The sequence below is a fragment of the Salmo salar genome, chromosome ssa11, assembly GCF_905237065.1.
Source record: "Salmo salar chromosome ssa11, Ssal_v3.1, whole genome shotgun sequence".
Taxonomy (NCBI): Eukaryota; Metazoa; Chordata; class Actinopteri; order Salmoniformes; family Salmonidae; genus Salmo; species Salmo salar.
In genome coordinates this window covers 111,364,898-111,383,973 of record NC_059452.1, presented here as the reverse complement: position 1 = coordinate 111,383,973, position 19,076 = coordinate 111,364,898, and the positions used below count along the sequence as shown (strand labels likewise).

At 46.3% G+C, this 19,076-nt stretch overlaps 1 protein-coding gene across 2 annotated transcripts in view; it reads right to left on the bottom strand.

Moving 5' to 3' along the window:
* Positions 1-18,305, bottom strand: part of LOC106590737 (E3 ubiquitin-protein ligase RBBP6) — a 41,861-nt gene extending 23,556 nt beyond the window's left edge. The window contains exons 1-4 of one of the 2 annotated variants that reach the window (XM_045690336.1): positions 17,301-18,305; positions 12,350-12,449; positions 5,537-5,594; positions 2,358-2,402 (exon numbers count right to left, since the gene is read on the bottom strand). In XM_045690336.1, the coding sequence (XP_045546292.1) occupies positions 2,358-2,402; positions 5,537-5,594; positions 12,350-12,449; positions 17,301-17,466 (369 nt within the window). In that variant the 5' untranslated portion in view covers positions 17,467-18,305. The remainder of the gene's footprint in view (positions 1-2,357; positions 2,403-5,536; positions 5,595-12,349; positions 12,450-17,300) is intronic. The other variant, XM_045690335.1, reaches the window with a different exon arrangement.
* Between the last annotated feature and the right edge of the window lie 771 nt (positions 18,306-19,076).

Genomic DNA, 19,076 nt, shown 5'->3' with positions numbered 1-19,076 from the left:
TCAAAAACACAGTGTGGTGACAAAGCATGGTGCAGTAGAGAGGATTTGGCAAGTTTAAAATGTTAAAAGTTGTTTACATGGCTTCAATAAGTTTGAAATCAAGATTGATAACAGGTATTGTTTTTAAATTAGTGTCCTAAGGGGGTGAAAGGTCATGGATGAGCAAAAAAAATTAAAAATAAAACGTCGAGTCTTCATTTAGAGAGAAAAATGTTTAAAAAATGAAGAGAAAACTTCGTTCTTCAGGAATGTAATTGTGCTCCGGATACGTGTGTATGCGTGCGTGTACAAGTGTTCGGGAACGAGTGTGTGTGTGTGTGTGTGTAACGTGCGAGTGTTTGTGTACGAGGCGAGTGTAAGCAGCAGCAAGTGTACGTCCCCCCCTTTCAGACTAAAAGACAGAACAGAGACGTCTCTTTACACGACCAGGGACAACAAAACATCACAACAATCCAGATCATTATAAAACCAGCAATGAATGTTTTAAAATAAAGTTAACATCGTCTTTTATAAATATTACTGTGTATATGTAATGTATATATTACATTATAAATATTACTGTATATATAATACATTATAAATATTACTGTATATAATGTATATAATACATTAAAAATATTACTGTATATAATGTATATATTACATTATAAATATTACTGTATATATAATACATTATAAATATTACTGTATATATTACATTATAAATATTACTGTATATATATAATGTATATAATACATTATAAATATTACTGTATATATATAAATGTATATAATACATTATAAATATTACTGTATATATATAATGTATATAATACATTATAAATATTACTGTATATATAATACATTATAAATATTACTGTGTATATATATATAACATTATAAATATTACTGTATATATAATACATTATAAATATTACTGTATATATAATACATTATAAATATTACTGTATATATAATACATTATAAATATTACTGTATATATGTAATTATAAATATTACAGTATATATGTATATATTACTTTATATATATATATATATATATATATATAATGTATATATATTACATTATAAATATTACTGTATATTTGTAATGTGTATATATATATTACATTATAAATATTACTGTATATATATACATTATAAATATTACTGTATATATAATACATTATAAATATTACTGTATATATAATACATTATAAATATTACTGTATATATAATACATTATAAATATTACTGTATATATGTATATATTACATTATATATATTACTGTATATTTGTATATATATATATATATATAATGTATATATATTACATTATAAATATTACTGTATGAATGACTAATATCCTGTTACAAATTAAAAAACGTAATTTAACCCCATTTAAACAGAGAAGGATGACATCTGTACATCTCCAGTATTGTTATTAAGGACGGTCCCGTTAAACCCTTCCTTAGATACTGTAAATATATATGACATAGCTAATAAACACCACACAGGCAATAAACACCACAGGAATATTTTAACTTTAAAAATAAACACACTGGACATAAAACCAACCCAGTCGGTCAATGTAACTCTTTAAAAAACAGATTCACACTTAGTTTCAATCCAACTCAACTATTTTAAGGGAAGGGAAGAGGAGAGGAGGGAAGAGGAGAGAAGGGAAGAGGAGAGGAGGGAAGAGAAGAGGAGAGAAGGGAAGAGGAGAGAAGGGAAGAGGAGGGAAGGGAAGAGGAGGGAAGGGAAGAGGAGAGAAGGGAAGAGGAGAGAAGGGAAGAGGAGGGAAGGGAAGAGGAGGAAGGGAAGAGGAGGAAGGGAAGAGGAGGAAGGGAAGAGGAGGAAGGAAGAGGAGGGAAGGGAAGAGGAGGGAAGGGAAGAGGAGGGAAGGAAGAGGAGGAAGGAAGAGGAGGGAAGGGAAGAGGAGGGAAGGGAAGAGGAGGGAAGGGAAGAGGAGAGAAGGGAAGAGGAGGAAGGAAGAGGAGGGAAGGGAAGAGGAGGGAAGGGAAGAGGAGGGAAGGAAGAGGAGGAAGGGAAGAGGAGGGAAGGGAAGGGAAGAGGAGGAAGGAAGAGGAGGGAAGGGAAGAAGAGGAGGGAAGAGGACAGAAGAGGAGGGAAGAGGACAGAAGAGGAGGGAAGAGGACAGAAGAGGAGGGAAGAGGACAGAAGAGGAGGGAAGAGGACAGAAGAGGAGGGAAGAGGACAGAAGAGGAGGGAAGAGGACAGAAGAGGAGGGAAGAGGACAGAAGAGGAGGGAAGAGGACAGAAGAGGAGAGAAGAGAAGAGGAGGGAAGGGAAGGGAAGAGGAGGGAAGAGAAGGGAAGAGAAGAGGAGAAGAGAAGAGCGGAGATATAGCATACCTTTGAGAGTTGGGCCAGTGATATAGATGCAGCATGATCATCAATCTGTTTGAATTAGAGACAAAAATCAGATTACTGCTCCATCACACACACACACACACACACACACACACACACACACACACACACACACACACACACACGAGCTAGATATCTACTGTCAAAACAGTGTTGATGGTATTAAATAAATAAATCAGTTATAAAAACGCTGGAACAGACTGCCAGCTCAAACGGGCGTCCAACCCGCCTCCGACAGCCCAAACCTAGTGGTTAGAGTGGAGGGGTGGCAGGTAGTCTAGTGGTTAGAGTGGAGGGGCTGCAGGTAGCCTAGTGGTTAGAGTGGAGGGGCGGCAGGTAGTCTAGTGGTTAGAGTGGAGGGACTGCAGGTAGCCTAGTGGTTAGAGTGGAGGGGCTGCAGGTAGTCTAGTGGTTAGAGTGGAGGGGCGGCAGGTAGCCTAGTGGTTAGAGTGGAGGGGTGGCAGGTAGCCTAGTGGTTAGAGTGGAGGGGCGGCAGGTAGCCTAGTAGTTAGAGTGGAGGGACGGCAGGTAGCCTAGTGGTTAGAGTGGAGGGGCGGCAGGTAGCCTAGTAGTTAGAGTGGAGGGACGGCAGGTAGCCTAGTGGTTAGAGTGGAGGGACGGCAGGTAGCCTAGTGGTTAGAGTGGAGGGACGGCAGGTAGCCTAGTGGTTAGAGTGGAGGGGCGGCAGGGTAGCCTAGTGGTTAGAGTGGAGGGGCTGCAGGTAGCCTAGTGGTTAGAGTGGAGGGGCTGCAGGTAGCCTAGTGGTTAGAGTGGAGGGGCGGCAGGTAGCCTAGTGGTTAGAGTGGAGGGACGGCAGGTAGCCTAGTGGTTAGAGTGGAGGGGAGGCAGGTAGCCTAGTGGTTAGAGTGGAGGGGAGGCAGGTAGCCTAGTGGTTAGAGTGGAGGGGCGGCAGGTAGCCTAGTGGTTAGAGTGGAGGGGAGGCAGGTAGCCTAGTGGTTAGAGTGGAGGGGCTGCAGGGTCGCCTAGTGGTTAGAGTGGAGGGGCGGCAGGTAGCCTAGTGGTTAGAGTGGAGGGGCGGCAGGTAGCCTAGTGGTTAGAGTGGAGGGGCGGCAGGTAGCCTAGTGGTTAGAGTGGAGGGGCGGCAGGTAGCCTAGTGGTTAGAGTGGAGGGGCGGCAGGTAGCCTAGTGGTTAGAGTGGAGGGACGGCAGGTAGCCTAGTGGTTAGAGTGGAGGGACGGCAGGTAGCCTAGTGGTTAGAGTGGAGGGACGACAGGTAGCCTAGTGGTTAGAGTGGAGGGGGCGGCAGGTAGCCTAATGGTTAGAGTAGAGGGGCGGCAGGTAGCCTAGTGGTTAGAGTGGAGGGGCGGCAGGTAGCCTAGTGGTTAGAGTGGAGGGGCGGCAGGTAGCCTAGTGGTTAGAGTAGAGGGGCGGCAGGTAGCCTAATGGTTAGAGTAGAGGGGCGGCAGGTAGCCTAGTGGTTAGAGTGGAGGGGCTGCAGGTAGCCTAGTGGTTAGAGTGGAGGGGCGGCAGGTAGCCTAGTGGTTAGAGTGGAGGGGCTGCAGGTAGCCTAGTGGTTAGAGTGGAGGGACGGCAGCGTAGCCTAGTGGTTAGAGTGGAGGGACGGCAGGTAGCCTAGTGGTTAGAGTGGAGGGTCGGCAGCGTAGCCTAGTGGTTAGAGTGGAGGGGCGGCAGGTAGCCTAGTGGTTAGAGTGGAGGGGCGGCAGGTAGCCTAGTGGTTAGAGTGGAGGGGCGGCAGGTAGCCTAGTGGTTAGAGTGGAGGGGCTGCAGGTAGCCTAGTGGTTAGAGTGGAGGGGCGGCAGGTAGCCTAGTGGTTAGAGTGGAGGGGCGGCAGGTAGCCTAGTGGTTAGAGTGGAGGGGGCGGCAGGTAGCCTAGTGGTTAGAGTGGAGGGGCGGCAGGTAGCCTAGTGGTTAGAGTGGAGGGCGGCAGGTAGCCTAGTGGTTAGAGTGGAGGGGCGGCAGGTAGCCTAGTGGTTAGAGTGGAGGGGCGGCAGGTAGCCTAGTGGTTAGAGTGGAGGGGGGAGGCAGGTAGCCTAGGGGTTAGAGTGGAGGGGGGAGGCAGGTAGCCTAGTGGTTAGAGTGGAGGGGGAGGCAGGTAGCCTAGTGGTTAGAGTGGAGGGGGGCGGCAGGTAGCCTAGTGGTTAGAGTGGAGGGGGCCAGGTAGCCTAGTGGTTAGAGTGGAGGGGGCGGCAGGTAGCCTAGTGGTTAGAGTGGAGGGGGGCGGCAGGTAGCCTAGGGGTTAGAGTGGAGGGGGGCGGCAGGTAGCCTAGGGGTTAGAGTGGAGGGGGCGGCAGGTAGCCTAGTGGGTTAGAGTAGAGGGGGCGGCAGGTAGCCTAGTGGGTTAGAGTGGAGGGGGCGGCAGGTAGCCTAGGGTTAGAGGAGGGGACCGCAGGTAGCCTAGTGGTTAGAGTGGAGGGACGGCAGGTAGCCTAGTGGTTAGAGTGGTGGGACGGCAGGTAGCCTAGTGGTTAGAGTGGAGGGACGGCAGGTAGCCTAGTGGTTAGAGTGGAGGGACGGCAGGTAGCCTAGTGGTTAGAGTGGAGGGCGGCAGGTAGCCTAGTGGTTAGAGTGGAGGGGGGCAGGTAGCCTAGTGGTTAGAGTGGAGGGACGGCAGGTAGCCTAGTGGTTAGAGTGGAGGGGACGGCAGGTAGCCTAGTGGTTAGAGTGGAGGGGGCGGCAGGTAGCCTAGTGGTTAGAGTGGAGGGGGGGCAGGTAGCCTAGTGGTTAGAGTGGAGGGGGGGGCAGGTAGCCTAGTGGTTAGAGCGGAGAGGGGGGCAGGTAGCCTAGTGGTTAGAGCGTTGGACTAGTAACCGAAAGGTTGCTGGATCAAATCCCCGAGCTGACATGGTAGAAATCTGTCGTTCTGCCACTGTTCCTAGGAAGTCATTGAAAATAAGAATTTGTTCTTAACTGACTTGCCCTAATTAAATAAAAGATCTAGCTTGTGTAGGTGTTAGCTAACATTCTGTGTGACTTGCTTTGTGAGAGGTGTGAGGGGGGAAATGGGTACACGTGCAGTGGTGTGTGTGTGTGTGAGTGAGAGAGAGGTGGGAGTGTGTGTGTGTGTGAGAGAGAGGTGGGAGTGTGTGTGTGAGAGAGGGAGGGAGGTGGGAGGGGGGAAATGGGTACACGTGCAGTGGTGTGTGTGTGTGTGTGTGTGTGTGTGTGTGTTTGTTACATACTTTGGAGGATCCAACGGGGTAGTTCTGAACGGGGAGGTTGTGTTCTGAAGAACGATCACTGGAACAGAGAGACACAGAGACAGACAGACAGAGACAGAGAGAGACAGAGAGAGACAGAGAGAGACAGAGAGAGACAGAGAGAGTTAAATTGATGTTTGTCATTCAGACGCTTTTCTCCAGACAGACACTTCCAAGTTTAAATATTCAGTCTAGAAAAAAAAGACAGGATTCAGAACTTGTTTGAGTCTGAAATCCCAAAACGACACGTAGGAAACCATTAGGCTGCCGTGTGTGTGTGTGTGTGTGTGTGTTACAAACGATACGTCTGATAACAGTTAGTCCGTGTGTCTCAGAGTTATGACCTAGAAATCTAAGGCAGAGTAATATTCTACAGTCCCTGAGATGTCAGTCCATCTGTTTCAATCCCAGGACCTTCGATGGGCAGTTTGGTGGTGAGAGTCAAGGTTAAGTCAATTTAAGTCCTGTTTCCCTCAGACCTGACCTGACCTGTCCCTACAGTCCTGTTTCCCCCAGACCAGACCTGTCCCTACAGTCCTGTTTCCCCCAGACCAGACCTGTCCCTACAGTCCTGTTTCCCCCAGACCAGACCAGACCTGTCCCTACAGTCCTGTTTCCCCCAGACCAGACCTGTCCCTACAGTCCTGTTTCCCCTCAGACCAGACCAGACCTGTCCCTACAGTCCTGTTTCCCCTCAGACCAGACCTGTCCCTACAGTCCTGTTTCCCCCAGACCAGACCTGTCCCTACAGTCCTGTTTCCCCGACCAGACCAGACCTGTCCCTACAGTCCTGTTTCCCCCCAGACCAGACCTGTCCCTACAGTCCTGTTTCCCCTCAGACCAGACCAGACCTGTCCCTACAGTCCTGTTTCCCCTCAGACCAGACCAGACCTGTCCCTACAGTCCTGTTTCCCCTCAGACCAGACCAGACCTGTCCCTACAGTCCTGTTTCCCCCAGACCAGACCTGTCCCTACAGTCCTGTTTCCCCTCAGACCAGACCTGTCCCTACAGTCCTGTTTCCCCTCAGACCAGACCTGTCCCTACAGTCCTGTTTCCCCTCAGACCAGACCTGTCCCTACAGTCCTGTTTCCCTCAGACCAGACTCACCATACCCCCCCCCTGCAGCAGGTGGCTGAGAGCAGAGCTGTGGTCCAACATCACTAATTTGAATATCTTATCTTAGACAATCTCAGTTCTCAGTCACACAAACAATCCAGAGCTCCTCACATAGAAACTAATCTCCATCAATGATCTGACTCACTGCTTCCATCATCAGGAAGTGCCATTAAAATATCACAATAATGACTAATATACTTTGACAAATATACAGGCGATTAAAAACAACAAAAAAACTCTTTCATGTGAGAAGTAGGCACTGGTCTGAAGCCCCCAAAAAAAGCAAGTAAATTCACATGAGCACCACAATGCCTTCTCCACCAAGGTTTTACAGCACCACAATGCCTTGTCCACCCATGCTCCACCAAGGTTTTACAGCACCACAATGCTTACTCCACCCATGCTCCACCAAGGTTTCCCCCAGCACCACAATGCCTTGTCCACCCATGCTCCACCAAGGTTTGACAGCACACAGCTTTGACCCGCTACACTAGCTTTGTTGGTCTATTATACTTCAAACTATGTGTAGGAAGGTTGCTTAGGATTCAAAAACCTTCTAAGAGTATGAATTAGGCTGATTTTGAGAAGGTGCTGCTGCTCCCACAATAATGGGATTTGTACAGTATACAAAATAAAGTATTGTGTAAATAAATACACACACACACACACACTTGAAGTCAGAAGTTTACATACACCTTATCAAAATACTTTTAAACTCAGTTTCACAATTCCTGACATTTAATCCTAGTAAAAATTCCCTGTCTTTAAAATAAAGTGGTGATCCTAACTGACCTAAAGATGTGAAATGTCAGAATAATAGTAGAGAGAATTGATTTATTTCAGCTTTTATTTCTTTCATCATATTCCCAGTGGGTCAGAAGTTTACATACACTCAATTAGTATTTGGTAGCATTGCCTTTAAATTGTTTAACTTGGGTCAAACATTTCAGGTAGCCTTCCACAAGCTTCCCATAATAAGTTGGGTGAATTTTGGCCCATTCCTCCTGACAGAGCTGGTGTAACCGAGTCAGGTTTGTAGGCCTCCTTGCTTGCACACACTTTTTCAGTTCTGCCCACACATTTTCTATAGGGTTGAGGTCAGGGCTTTGTGATGGCCACTCCAATACCTTGACTTTGTTGTCCTTAAGCCATTTTGACAACTTTGGACGTATGCTTGGGGTCATTGTCCATTTGGAAGACCCATTTGTGACCACGCTTTAACTTCCTGACTGATGTCTTGAGATGTTGCTTCAATAGATCCACATAATTTTCCTACCTCATGATGCCATCTATTTTGTGAAGTGCACCAGTCCCTCCTGCAGCAAAGCACCCCCACAACATGATGCTGCCACCCCCGTGCTTCACAGTTGGGATGGTGTTCTTCGGCTTGCAAGCCTCCCCCTTTTTCCTCCAAACATAACGATGGTCATTATGGCCAAACAGTTCAATTTTTGTTTCATCAGACCAGAGAACATTTCTCCAAAAAGTACAATCTTTGTCCCCATGTGCAGTTGCAAACTGTAGTCTGGCTTTTTTATGGCGGTTTTGGAGCAGTGGCTTCTTCCTTGCTGAGTGACCTTTCAGGTTATGTCGATATAGGACTCGTTTTACTGCGGAAATAGATACTTTTGTATCGGTTTCCTGCAGCATCTTCACAAGGTCCTTTGCTGTTGTTCTGGGATCGATTTGCACTTTTCGCACCAAAGTACGTTGATCTCTAGGAGACAGAACGTGTCTCCTTCTTGAGTGATATGACGGCTCCGTGGTCCCATGGTGTTTATAATTGCGTACTATTGTTTACTAGTGTCCAGTCATTAGTTTTTGATGCAGTCATGTCAGTTTTCATTTTTACCCTTTTGCTTGTTTGTAACAATCGCAAAGACATTGGCAACTTCGTAAATCGTAGTCAACTAGGTTCTGAAGCGATCGGCGGTCACAGAGAGACAGATAAACATCTTGATTCTGTGTTTAAAACGGGGATCTTCTGTGTATAAAGTGACGTGGAAGAGCAAAAGTTCAACTTCAGTAAACGATGGTTTTTCCCGAAAACCGCTCTGAGATTTAACGATGCCCCTACGAAGGTAAAACCATGTAAGCATCCTCGAGATGCTTTTGGGAAATAAATTAGCTAAGACAAAACATATATTTTAAAAACATAATTTGAAGTGCAAATTACAATTTTCACAAGACACCTTGCAGGGGTAAAAATCCATGGAAATGTAAAGCATAAAATCTGTTTTAAATGAGAAGTAGGCATTGGTATGACGCCGATAAAGGAACTTCACTTGAGCATCACAATGCCTACCAATGTATTCCAGCACACAGCTTTGACCTACTGCAGTAGCTATGTTGGTCTATTGTACATCAAAAACAAAATGTGTATGCAAGTTGCTTAGAATTCAAAACCTTCTCAAAAAGCCTAATTCCTACTCTTCAGGTGAATAATGGACTTTATAGTGTCCTGCTATTAAAATGGAAATACAGAGCATTCGGAAAGTATTCAGACCCCTCGATTTTTTTCCACATTTTGTTACGTTACAGACTATTAAAACCTGTTAGGGCTAGGGGGCAGCATTTGCACGTCTGGATAAAAAAAATGTACCCGATTTAATCTGGTTACTAATCCTACCCAGTAACTAGAATATGCATATACTTATTATATATGGATAGAAAACATTCTAAAGTTTCTAAAACTGTTTGAATGGTGTCTGTGAGTATAACAGAACTCATTTGGCAGGCAAAACCCTGAGACATTTTCTGACAGGAAGTGGATACCTGATGTGTTGTATTACCTTTAAACCTATCCCATTGAAAAACACAGGGGCTGAGGAATATTTTGGCACTTCCTATTGCTTCCACTAGATGTCACCAGCCTTTACAAAGTGTTTTGAGTCTTCTGGAGGGAGATCTGACCGAACAAGAGCCATGGAACGATGATGTCCCATTAGACACCTGGCGCGCGAGTTCATGTTGGGTACCCTCGTTCCAATACGTTATAAAAGAGTATGCATTCGTCCACCTTGAATATTATTCATGTTCTGGTTAAAAAAGGCCCTAATGATTTATGCTATACAACGTTTGACATGTTTGAACGAACGTAAATATATTTTTTCCCCTCGTTCATGACGAGAAGTCCGGCTGGCTTAGATCATGTGCTAACAAGACGGAGATTTTTGGACATAAATGAGCTTTTTTGAACAAAACTACATTCGTTATGGACCTGTGATACCTGGAAGTGACATCTGATGAAGAGAATCAAAGGTAATGGATTATTTACATAGTATTTTCGATTTTAGATCTTCCCAACATGACGTCTAGTCTGTATCGCAACGCGTATTTTTCTGGGCGCAGTGCTCAGATTATTGCAAAGTGTGATTTCCCAGTAAGGTTATTTTTAAATCTGGCAAGTTGATTGCGTTCAAGAGATCTAAATCTATAATTCTTTAAATGACAATATAATATTTTACCAATGTTTTCTAATTTTAATTATTTAATTTGTGACGCTGACTTGACTGCCGGTTATTGGAGGGAAACGATTTCCTCAACATCAATGCCATAGTAAAATGCTGTTTTTGGATATAAATATGAACTTGATAGAACTAAAAATGCATGCATTGTCTAACATAATGTCCTAGGAGTGTCATCTGATGGAGATTGTAAAAGGTTAGTGCATCATTTTAGCTGGTTTTATGGTTTTGGTTACCCTGTCTTCGGATTGACAAAACATTACACACAACTCTTGTAAATGTACTGTCCTAACATACTCTAAATTTATGCTTTCGCCGTAAAACCTTTTTGAAATCGTAAAACGTGGTTAGATTAAGGAGATGTTTATCTTTCAAAGGGTGTAAAATAGTTGTATGTTTGAAAAATTTGAATTTTGACATTTATTTGGATTCAAATTTGCCGCTCTTGAAATGCACCTGCTGTTGATGGAGTGCACCACGGGTGGCACGCTAGCGTCCCACCTAGCCCATAGAGGTTAATAAAATGGATTAAAATCTACACACAATACCCCATAATGACAAAGCAAAAACAGGTTTTAGACATTTTGGCAGAAGTATTAAAAATAAACCGGAAATAACTCATTTACATAAGTATTCAGACCCTTCACTCAGTACTTTGATGCTACAAGCTTGGCACAACTGTATTTGGGGAGTTTCTCCCATTCTTTTCTGTAGATCCTCTCCAGCTCTGTCAGGTTGGATGGGGAGTGTTGCTGCACGGCTATTTTCAGGTCTCTCCAGAGATGTTTGATCGGGTTCAAGTCCGGGCTCTGGCCGGGCCACTCAAGGACAGACTCCTGCGTTGTCTTGGTGCTTAGGGTCGTTGTCCTGTTGGAAGGTGAACCTTCACCCCAGTCTGAGGTCCTGAGCACTCTGATGCAGGTTTTCATCAAGGATCTCTTTGTACTTTGCTCCGTTCATCTTTGCCTCGATCCTGACTAGTCTCCCAGTCCCTGCTGATGAAAAACATCCCCACAGCATGATGCTGCCACCACCATGCTTCACCGTAGAGATGCTGCCAGGTTTCCTCCAGAAGTGCCGCTCGGCATTCAGGCCAAAGAGTTCCATCTTGGTTTCATCAGACCAGAGAATCTTGTTTCTCATGGTCAGAGTCCTTTAGGTGCCTTTTGGCAAACTCACAGCGGACTGTCATGTGCCTTTTACTGAGGAGTGGCTTCCGTCTGTCTGGCCAAACTACCATAAAGGCCTGATTGGTGGAGTGCTGTTGAGATGGGATAACCTTCCACAAGGACAACCATTTCCACAGAGGAACTCTGGAGCTCTGTCAGAGTGACCATCGGGTTCTTGGTCACCTCCCTGACAAAGGCACTTCGCCGCCGATTGCTCAATTTGCCTGGGCGGCAGACTCCAGGAAGAGTCTTGGTGGTTCCCAAACTTCTACCATTTCAGAATGATGGAGGCCACTGTGTTCTTGGGGATCTTCCATGCTGCAGAAATATTTTGCTACCCTTCCCCAGGATTGTGTCAAGGCAAAGATCTATCTCGGAGCTTTACGGACAATTCCTGCAACCTCGTGGCTTTGTTTTTGCTCTGACATGCACTGCCAACTGTGGGACCTTATATAGACAGGTGTCTGCCTTTTCCAAATCATGTCCAATCAATTGAATTTACCACAGGTGGACTCCAATCAAGTTGTAGAAACATCTCAAGGATGATCAATGGAAACAGGAAGCACCTGAGCTCAATTTCAAGTCTCATAGCAAAGGGTCAGAATAATTATGTAAATATTATTTTTAATACATTTGCAAATATTTCTAAATACCATTTTCGCTTTGTCATTATGGGGTAGATTGATGAAGGGAAAAAAATATTGAATACATTTTAGAATAAGGCTGTAACGTAAAAGAATGTGGAAAAAGGGGTCTAAATAGTTTCTGAATTGTTTTAATAAAAATCATATTTAACCTTTAATTTAACTAGGCAAGTCAGTTCAGAACAATTTCTTATTTACAATGAAGGCCTAGCCCGGGCCAAACCCGGACGACGCTGGGCCAATTGCGCGCCACCTTATGGGACTCCCAATCACGGTCGGATGTGATACAGCCTGGAATCGAACCAGGAACTGTATTGACCCCTCTTGCACTGAGATGCAGCGACCTCAGACCGCTGCGCCACCCGGGAGCCCACAATGCAATGTGTATATGTACTTACATGTTATACGTCTTGCTTGTAGCCTTCACTCCGCCGATGGGTATTCTTCTGATGATGACAGAGGAGTTCTTGGATATCAGGGCCTCATCGTCTTTGTATTCTACAGATCAGAGACGAGGGAATTACTGGTCTGTCGATAGTAGTTCCCCGGGTGGTATCCCAGATATCTAGTTCCCCGGGTGGTATCCCACAGGTCTAGATATCTAGTTCCCCGGGTGGTATCCCACAGGTCTAGATGTCTAGTTCCCCGGGTGGTATCCCACAGGTCTAGATGTCTAGTTCCCCGGGTGGTATCCCACAGGTCTAGATGTCTAGTTCCCCGGGTGGTATCCCAGATATCTAGTTCCCCGGGTGGTATCCCACAGGTCTAGATATCTAGTTCCCCGGGTGGTATCCCACAGGTCTAGATGTCTAGTTCCCCGGGTGGTATCCCACAGGTCTAGATGTCTAGTTCCCCGGGTGGTATCCCACAGGTCTAGATGTCTAGTTCCCCGGGTGGTATCCCACAGGTCTAGATGTCTAGTTCCCCGGGTGGTATCCCACAGGTCTAGATGTCTAGTTCCCCGGGTGGTATCCCACAGGTCTAGATGTCTAGTTCCCCGGGTGGTATCCCACAGGTCTAGATATCTAGTTCCCCGGGTGGTATCCCACAGGTCTAGATATCTAGTTCCCCGGGTGGTATCCCACAGGTCTAGATGTCTAGTTCCCCGGGTGGTATCCCACAGGTCTAGATGTCTAGTTCCCCGGGTGGTATCCCACAGGTCTAGATGTCTAGTTCCCCGGGTGGTATCCCACAGGTCTAGATGTCTAGTTCCCCGGGTGGTATCCCACAGGTCTAGATGTCTAGTTCCCCGGGTGGTATCCCACAGGTCTAGATGTCTAGTTCCCCGGGTGGTATCCCACAGGTCTAGATGTCTAGTTCCCCGGGTGGTATCCCACAGGTCTAGATATCTAGTTCCCCGGGTGGTATCCCACAGGTCTAGATGTCTAGTTCCCCGGGTGGTATCCCACAGGTCTAGATGTCTAGTTCCCCGGGTGGTATCCCACAGGTCTAGATGTCTAGTTCCCCGGGTGGTATCCCACAGGTCTAGATGTCTAGTTCCCCGGGTGGTATCCCACAGGTCTAGTTCCCCGGGTGGTATCCCACAGGTCTAGTTCCCCGGGTGGTATCCCACAGGTCTAGATATCTAGTTCCCCGGGTGGTATCCCACAGGTCTAGATGTCTAGTTCCCCGGGTGGTATCCCACAGGTCTAGATGTCTAGTTCCCGGGTGGTATCCCACAGGTCTAGATATCTAGTTCCCCGGGTGGTATCCCACAGGTCTAGATGTCTAGTTCCCCGGGTGGTATCCCACAGGTCTAGATGTCTAGTTCCCCGGGTGGTATCCCACAGGTCTAGATATCTAGTTCCCCGGGTGGTATCCCACAGGTCTAGATGTCTAGTTCCCCGGGTGGTATCCCACAGGTCTAGATGTCTAGTTCCCCGGGTGGTATCCCACAGGTCTAGATATCTAGTTCCCCGGGTGGTATCCCACAGGTCTAGATGTCTAGTTCCCCGGGTGGTATCCCACAGGTCTAGATGTCTAGTTCCCCGGGTGGTATCCCACAGGTCTAGATATCTAGTTCCCCGGGTGGTATCCCACAGGTCTAGATGTCTAGTTCCCCGGGTGGTATCCCACAGGTCTAGATGTCTAGTTCCCCGGGTGGTATCCCACAGGTCTAGATGTCTAGTTCCCCGGGTGGTATCCCACAGGTCTAGATATCTAGTTCCCCGGGTGGTATCCCACAGGTCTAGATGTCTAGTTCCCCGGGTGGTATCCCACAGGTCTAGATGTCTAGTTCCCCGGGTGGTATCCCACAGGTCTAGATGTCTAGTTCCCCGGGTGGTATCCCACAGGTCTAGTTCCCCGGGTGGTATCCCACAGGTCTAGATATCTAGTTCCCCGGGTGGTATCCCACAGGTCTAGATGTCTAGTTCCCCGGGTGGTATCCCACAGGTCTAGATGTCTAGTTCCCCGGGTGGTATCCCACAGGTCTAGATGTCTAGTTCCCCGGGTGGTATCCCACAGGTCTAGATGTCTAGTTCCCCGGGTGGTATCCCACAGGTCTAGATGTCTAGTTCCCCGGGTGGTATCCCACAGGTCTAGATGTCTAGTTCCCCGGGTGGTATCCCACAGGTCTAGATGTCTAGTTCCCCGGGTGGTATCCCACAGGTCTAGATGTCTAGTTCCCCGGGTGGTATCCCACAGGTCTAGATGTCTAGTTCCCCGGGTGGTATCCCACAGGTCTAGATGTCTAGTTCCCCGGGTGGTATCCCACAGGTCTAGATGTCTAGTTCCCCGGGTGGTATCCCACAGGTCTAGATGTCTAGTTCCCCGGGTGGTATCCCACAGGTCTAGTTCCCCGGGTGGTATCCCACAGGTCTAGATGTCTAGTTCCCCGGGTGGTATCCCACAGGTCTAGATGTCTAGTTCCCCGGGTGGTATCCCACAGGTCTAGTTCCCCGGGTGGTATCCCACAGGTCTAGATGTCTAGTTCCCCGGGTGGTATCCCACAGGTCTAGATGTCTAGTTCCCCGGGTGGTATCCCACAGGTCTAGATATCTAGTTCCCCGGGTGGTATCCCACAGGTCTAGATGTCTAGTTCCCCGGGTGGTATCCCACAGGTCTAGATGTCTAGTTCCCTGGGTGGTATCCCACAGGTCTAGATGTCTAGTTCCCCGGGTGGTATCCCACAGGTCTAGTTCCCCGGGTGGTATCCCACAGGTCTAGATGTCTAGTTCCCCGGGTGGTATCCCACAGGTCTAGATGTCTAGTTCCCCGGGTGGTATCCCACAGGTCTAGTTCCCCGGGTGGTATCCCACAGGTCTAGATGTCTAGTTCCCCGGGTGGTATCCCACAGGTCTAGATGTCTAGTTCCCCGGGTGGTATCCCACAGGTCTAGATGTCTAGTTCCCCGGGTGGTATCCCACAGGTCTAGATGTCTAGTTCCCCGGGTGGTATCCCACAGGTCTAGATGTCTAGTTCCCCGGGTGGTATCCCACAGGTCTAGATGTCTAGTTCCCCGGGTGGTATCCCACAGGTCTAGATGTCTAGTTCCCCGGGTGGTATCCCACAGGTCTAGATGTCTAGTTCCCCGGGTGGTATCCCACAGGTCTAGATGTCTAGTTCCCCGGGTGGTATCCCACAGGTCTAGATGTCTAGTTCCCCGGGTGGTATCCCACAGGTCTAGATGTCTAGTTCCCCGGGTGGTATCCCACAGGTCTAGATGTCTAGTTCCCCGGGTGGTATCCCACAGGTCTAGATATCTAGTTCCCCGGGTGGTATCCCACAGGTCTAGATATCTAGTTCCCCGGGTGGTATCCCACAGGTCTAGATGTCTAGTTCCCCGGGTGGTATCCCACAGGTCTAGATGTCTAGTTCCCCGGGTGGTATCCCACAGGTCTAGTTCCCCGGGTGGTATCCCACAGGTCTAGATGTCTAGTTCCCCGGGTGGTATCCCACAGGTCTAGATATCTAGTTCCCCGGGTGGTATCCCACAGGTCTAGATATCTAGTTCCCCGGGTGGTATCCCACAGGTCTAGATGTCTAGTTCCCCGGGTGGTATCCCACAGGTCTAGATGTCTAGTTCCCCGGGTGGTATCCCACAGGTCTAGATGTCTAGTTCCCCGGGTGGTATCCCACAGGTCTAGATGTCTAGTTCCCCGGGTGGTATCCCACAGGTCTAGATGTCTAGTTCCCCGGGTGGTATCCCACAGGTCTAGATATCTAGTTCCCCGGGTGGTATCCCACAGGTCTAGATGTCTAGTTCCCCGGGTGGTATCCCACAGGTCTAGATGTCTAGTTCCCTGGGTCCTATCCCAGATGTCTAGTTCCCCGGGTACTATCCTATATAGTTTGCTCATCCCAAATAGTTGACATACAAATATAAAAATCAACCATCTTATCTATTCAATTTACATATGACGTTTCACATCCATGATTGTCAGGAAGTTCTTTTAAAAGGAAAACTGGCCTCGACCCCCAAAGAGCAAGCAGTTCACACTAGAAGGAAGAAACCTTAAGAGGGACCAGACTCCCTGGCTGTGCCGGCATGGTAGGGGACAGGCCTTACAAGCCAAACCACCTGGGCTGAAATTGAGGTTTTGTGGATGATGGAACCTTACAGGTAAGCTAACTAAAAAGTTATATAAAATTAAAAATCTCCCTTCAATGTAAACGGCTCAAACCCATTGACCCCTCAATAGACAGGGGCCCCCTAGACCAGTAACCACAGTGGGTGTCTTGGCTGTCAAGACTTCTTCATTCTCAATGGATCCCGACAGTGCTTATTGATGCCTTTGGTTGACACTAGGTCACCTAACGTTAGATTTTCATCCAGGCCTTTATGTGCAGCTTCCCGAGGGTTTCAGCATCAGCAAACCCGCACGGGATAAAAAGCCCTGCACTTGAGCTATATAGCTCGTCAACCAACTTACTAGTTAGCTAAAGTTATAAAGCTAAGCTAAGCTAAGCTGTGATCAAGGTTGAAACAGTAGTCCTCGTTAGTCAAGTCAGAAAGTAGCTAGTTAGCAGCTAAACAGCAACAGGACACAAGTCAAACACACAGACGTGTTTTTGTCTGATATAGTGATGGTGGATGATTGACTATAGTGTTAGAAAAACACCTAAACACGAAGAAGTCAGTAACATCACGTTACACATTTCATAAAAAAAAAGTTAATGTCTGATTTTAGGGGCTTGTCGTTACTGGACTAATTTGTTCTTAGCGACAAGCTAGCTAACATGCTAACGTGCTAAGCTAATAGCTAGTTAGCAAGCTACTAGTAGTTAGTTATAAATCACAACAGCTGATCGGCAGCTTTTAAAAACAGCCCAAGTAATTAACTAGTTAAGATACAAAAAAAAACAATGTTTACAAATGTTTTGTTAAACCATAAAACTACTTCTTACCTTCTTTAGTTTGTGCGTTGGTGATTTGTAGTCCGCAGTCGACAGCTTTGAGTCTCTCCCGACCCATAATCTGTCGTTTCAGATCGGATAAAGTGATGTTCACACCGTCGAAAGTGACCGTGTCGTAGTTGAGTTTAGATGAGAATTTATAATGAACACAAGACATGATGGAAACGAAAAAGGAACAAATGTTAACTAAAATGTCCCAGACACAAAACTGATCATATATAAAGGGAAGGAGGGTGATAAGCTGTCAAATGGAACAGAGCAAGTTAAGTGAAGTAGTTGAGTTGATGTCGTTTTAACGTTGGTATCCAACACGTCCAGGTGAAACAGCTGATGATTGTTGAGTCGTCAAGTCCCTTGTTTTTTTACAGTTTTGGACCGTGGAAACTGGCCCAAAGCAACACACCACCTTCCACAAGCATGGTGGAAAATGTTCCCTTTCACCAGATACTTCAATACAGAAGATAAAACACAAAGGTGTCCGAAGCCAAGGTAGGAAACTAAGACTAGTAACAAGTAAACGTTACTTGCCTCCTTATTGTCCCCCTCAAAAACAAACCTAAAAAATAAAATGCGGTCACGTAAGAGAATCAAGAGTTTGAAAATAAACAAGTGTAAACAAACAGAGCAAGCACGACGATATGTAGACCTAATTTATTCCCTGTGTAAAATAAAATAAAAAGGTAGTTAACTAGTTCATGCGAATTATGACAGCAAATAAAGAAAAGTCTGGCCTTCTCGTAAAAGCTAACAGTTAGCTTGCTGCTAGCTTTATAACAAAACAAAAAGCTCCCTAAAAAACGCTGACAACCCAAATAACATTAACCGGATACTACAACAAAAAACATTAATATTTCAGAAACTATATATATATAGTCATTACATTCCATGCAAATATCTAGGTAATGTTTTTATTCCTTTCCATTTTGAAGTTGCCAGAAATCACCAGCTGTGTCGATTTCCACAGAGACAGAGGAGAGAGCTGTCATTTCACTCGGCCTTTCTGCGCAGGCGCGAATAGGAAGGGCCACGTTCAAGAACATCAGTCGCTTTGTTTTCTGCGCAGGCGCGAATAGGAAGGGCCACGGTTAAGAACATCAGTCGCTTTGTTTTCTGCGCAGGCGCAAATAGGAAGGGCCACGTTCAAGAACATCAGTCGCTTTGTTTTCTGCGCAGGCTCAAAAAGGAAGGGCCACGTTCAAGAACATCAGTCACTTTGTTTTCTGCGCAGTCGCAAATAGGAAGGGCTTCGTTCAAGAACATCAGTCGCTTTGTTTTCTGCGCAATCCAACACTTTTTCCCATGGAGAGGTGTGACAATATTCCATTTTACCACTGAGAAAGAAGAATTAGGTAAAAAGCTACTGAGAAAATGTTGGCCCGGTGGTATGAGACATTTGTGTAGATTTTGTGTAGCACAAGCGCTTGATATTGACAATTTAACTCAACACCAGAATGTCTTGAACAAAGAACTAAATATTATAGTGGCGATTGTATAAGCCTGCCGTAAGAAACTAGTCATTTTACAGTCCCTTATATAAAAAAAAAAAAAATGTAATCTAAATTCACCAGTAGATGGCGCTCTAAAACTATTTATGATAAATGTTCAAAACGAGGTTCATCCTTGATTTAACGCCTATTATTTTGTCTTGTGGAATTATATCTATCAGGTGGGCATATCTACAGTAAAACACCTGCAGCAGCAAACACATATGTCTTATGATGGGCCTGTTATAACCTTCTAATGATGCTTGCTGAGGAGAGATGATGG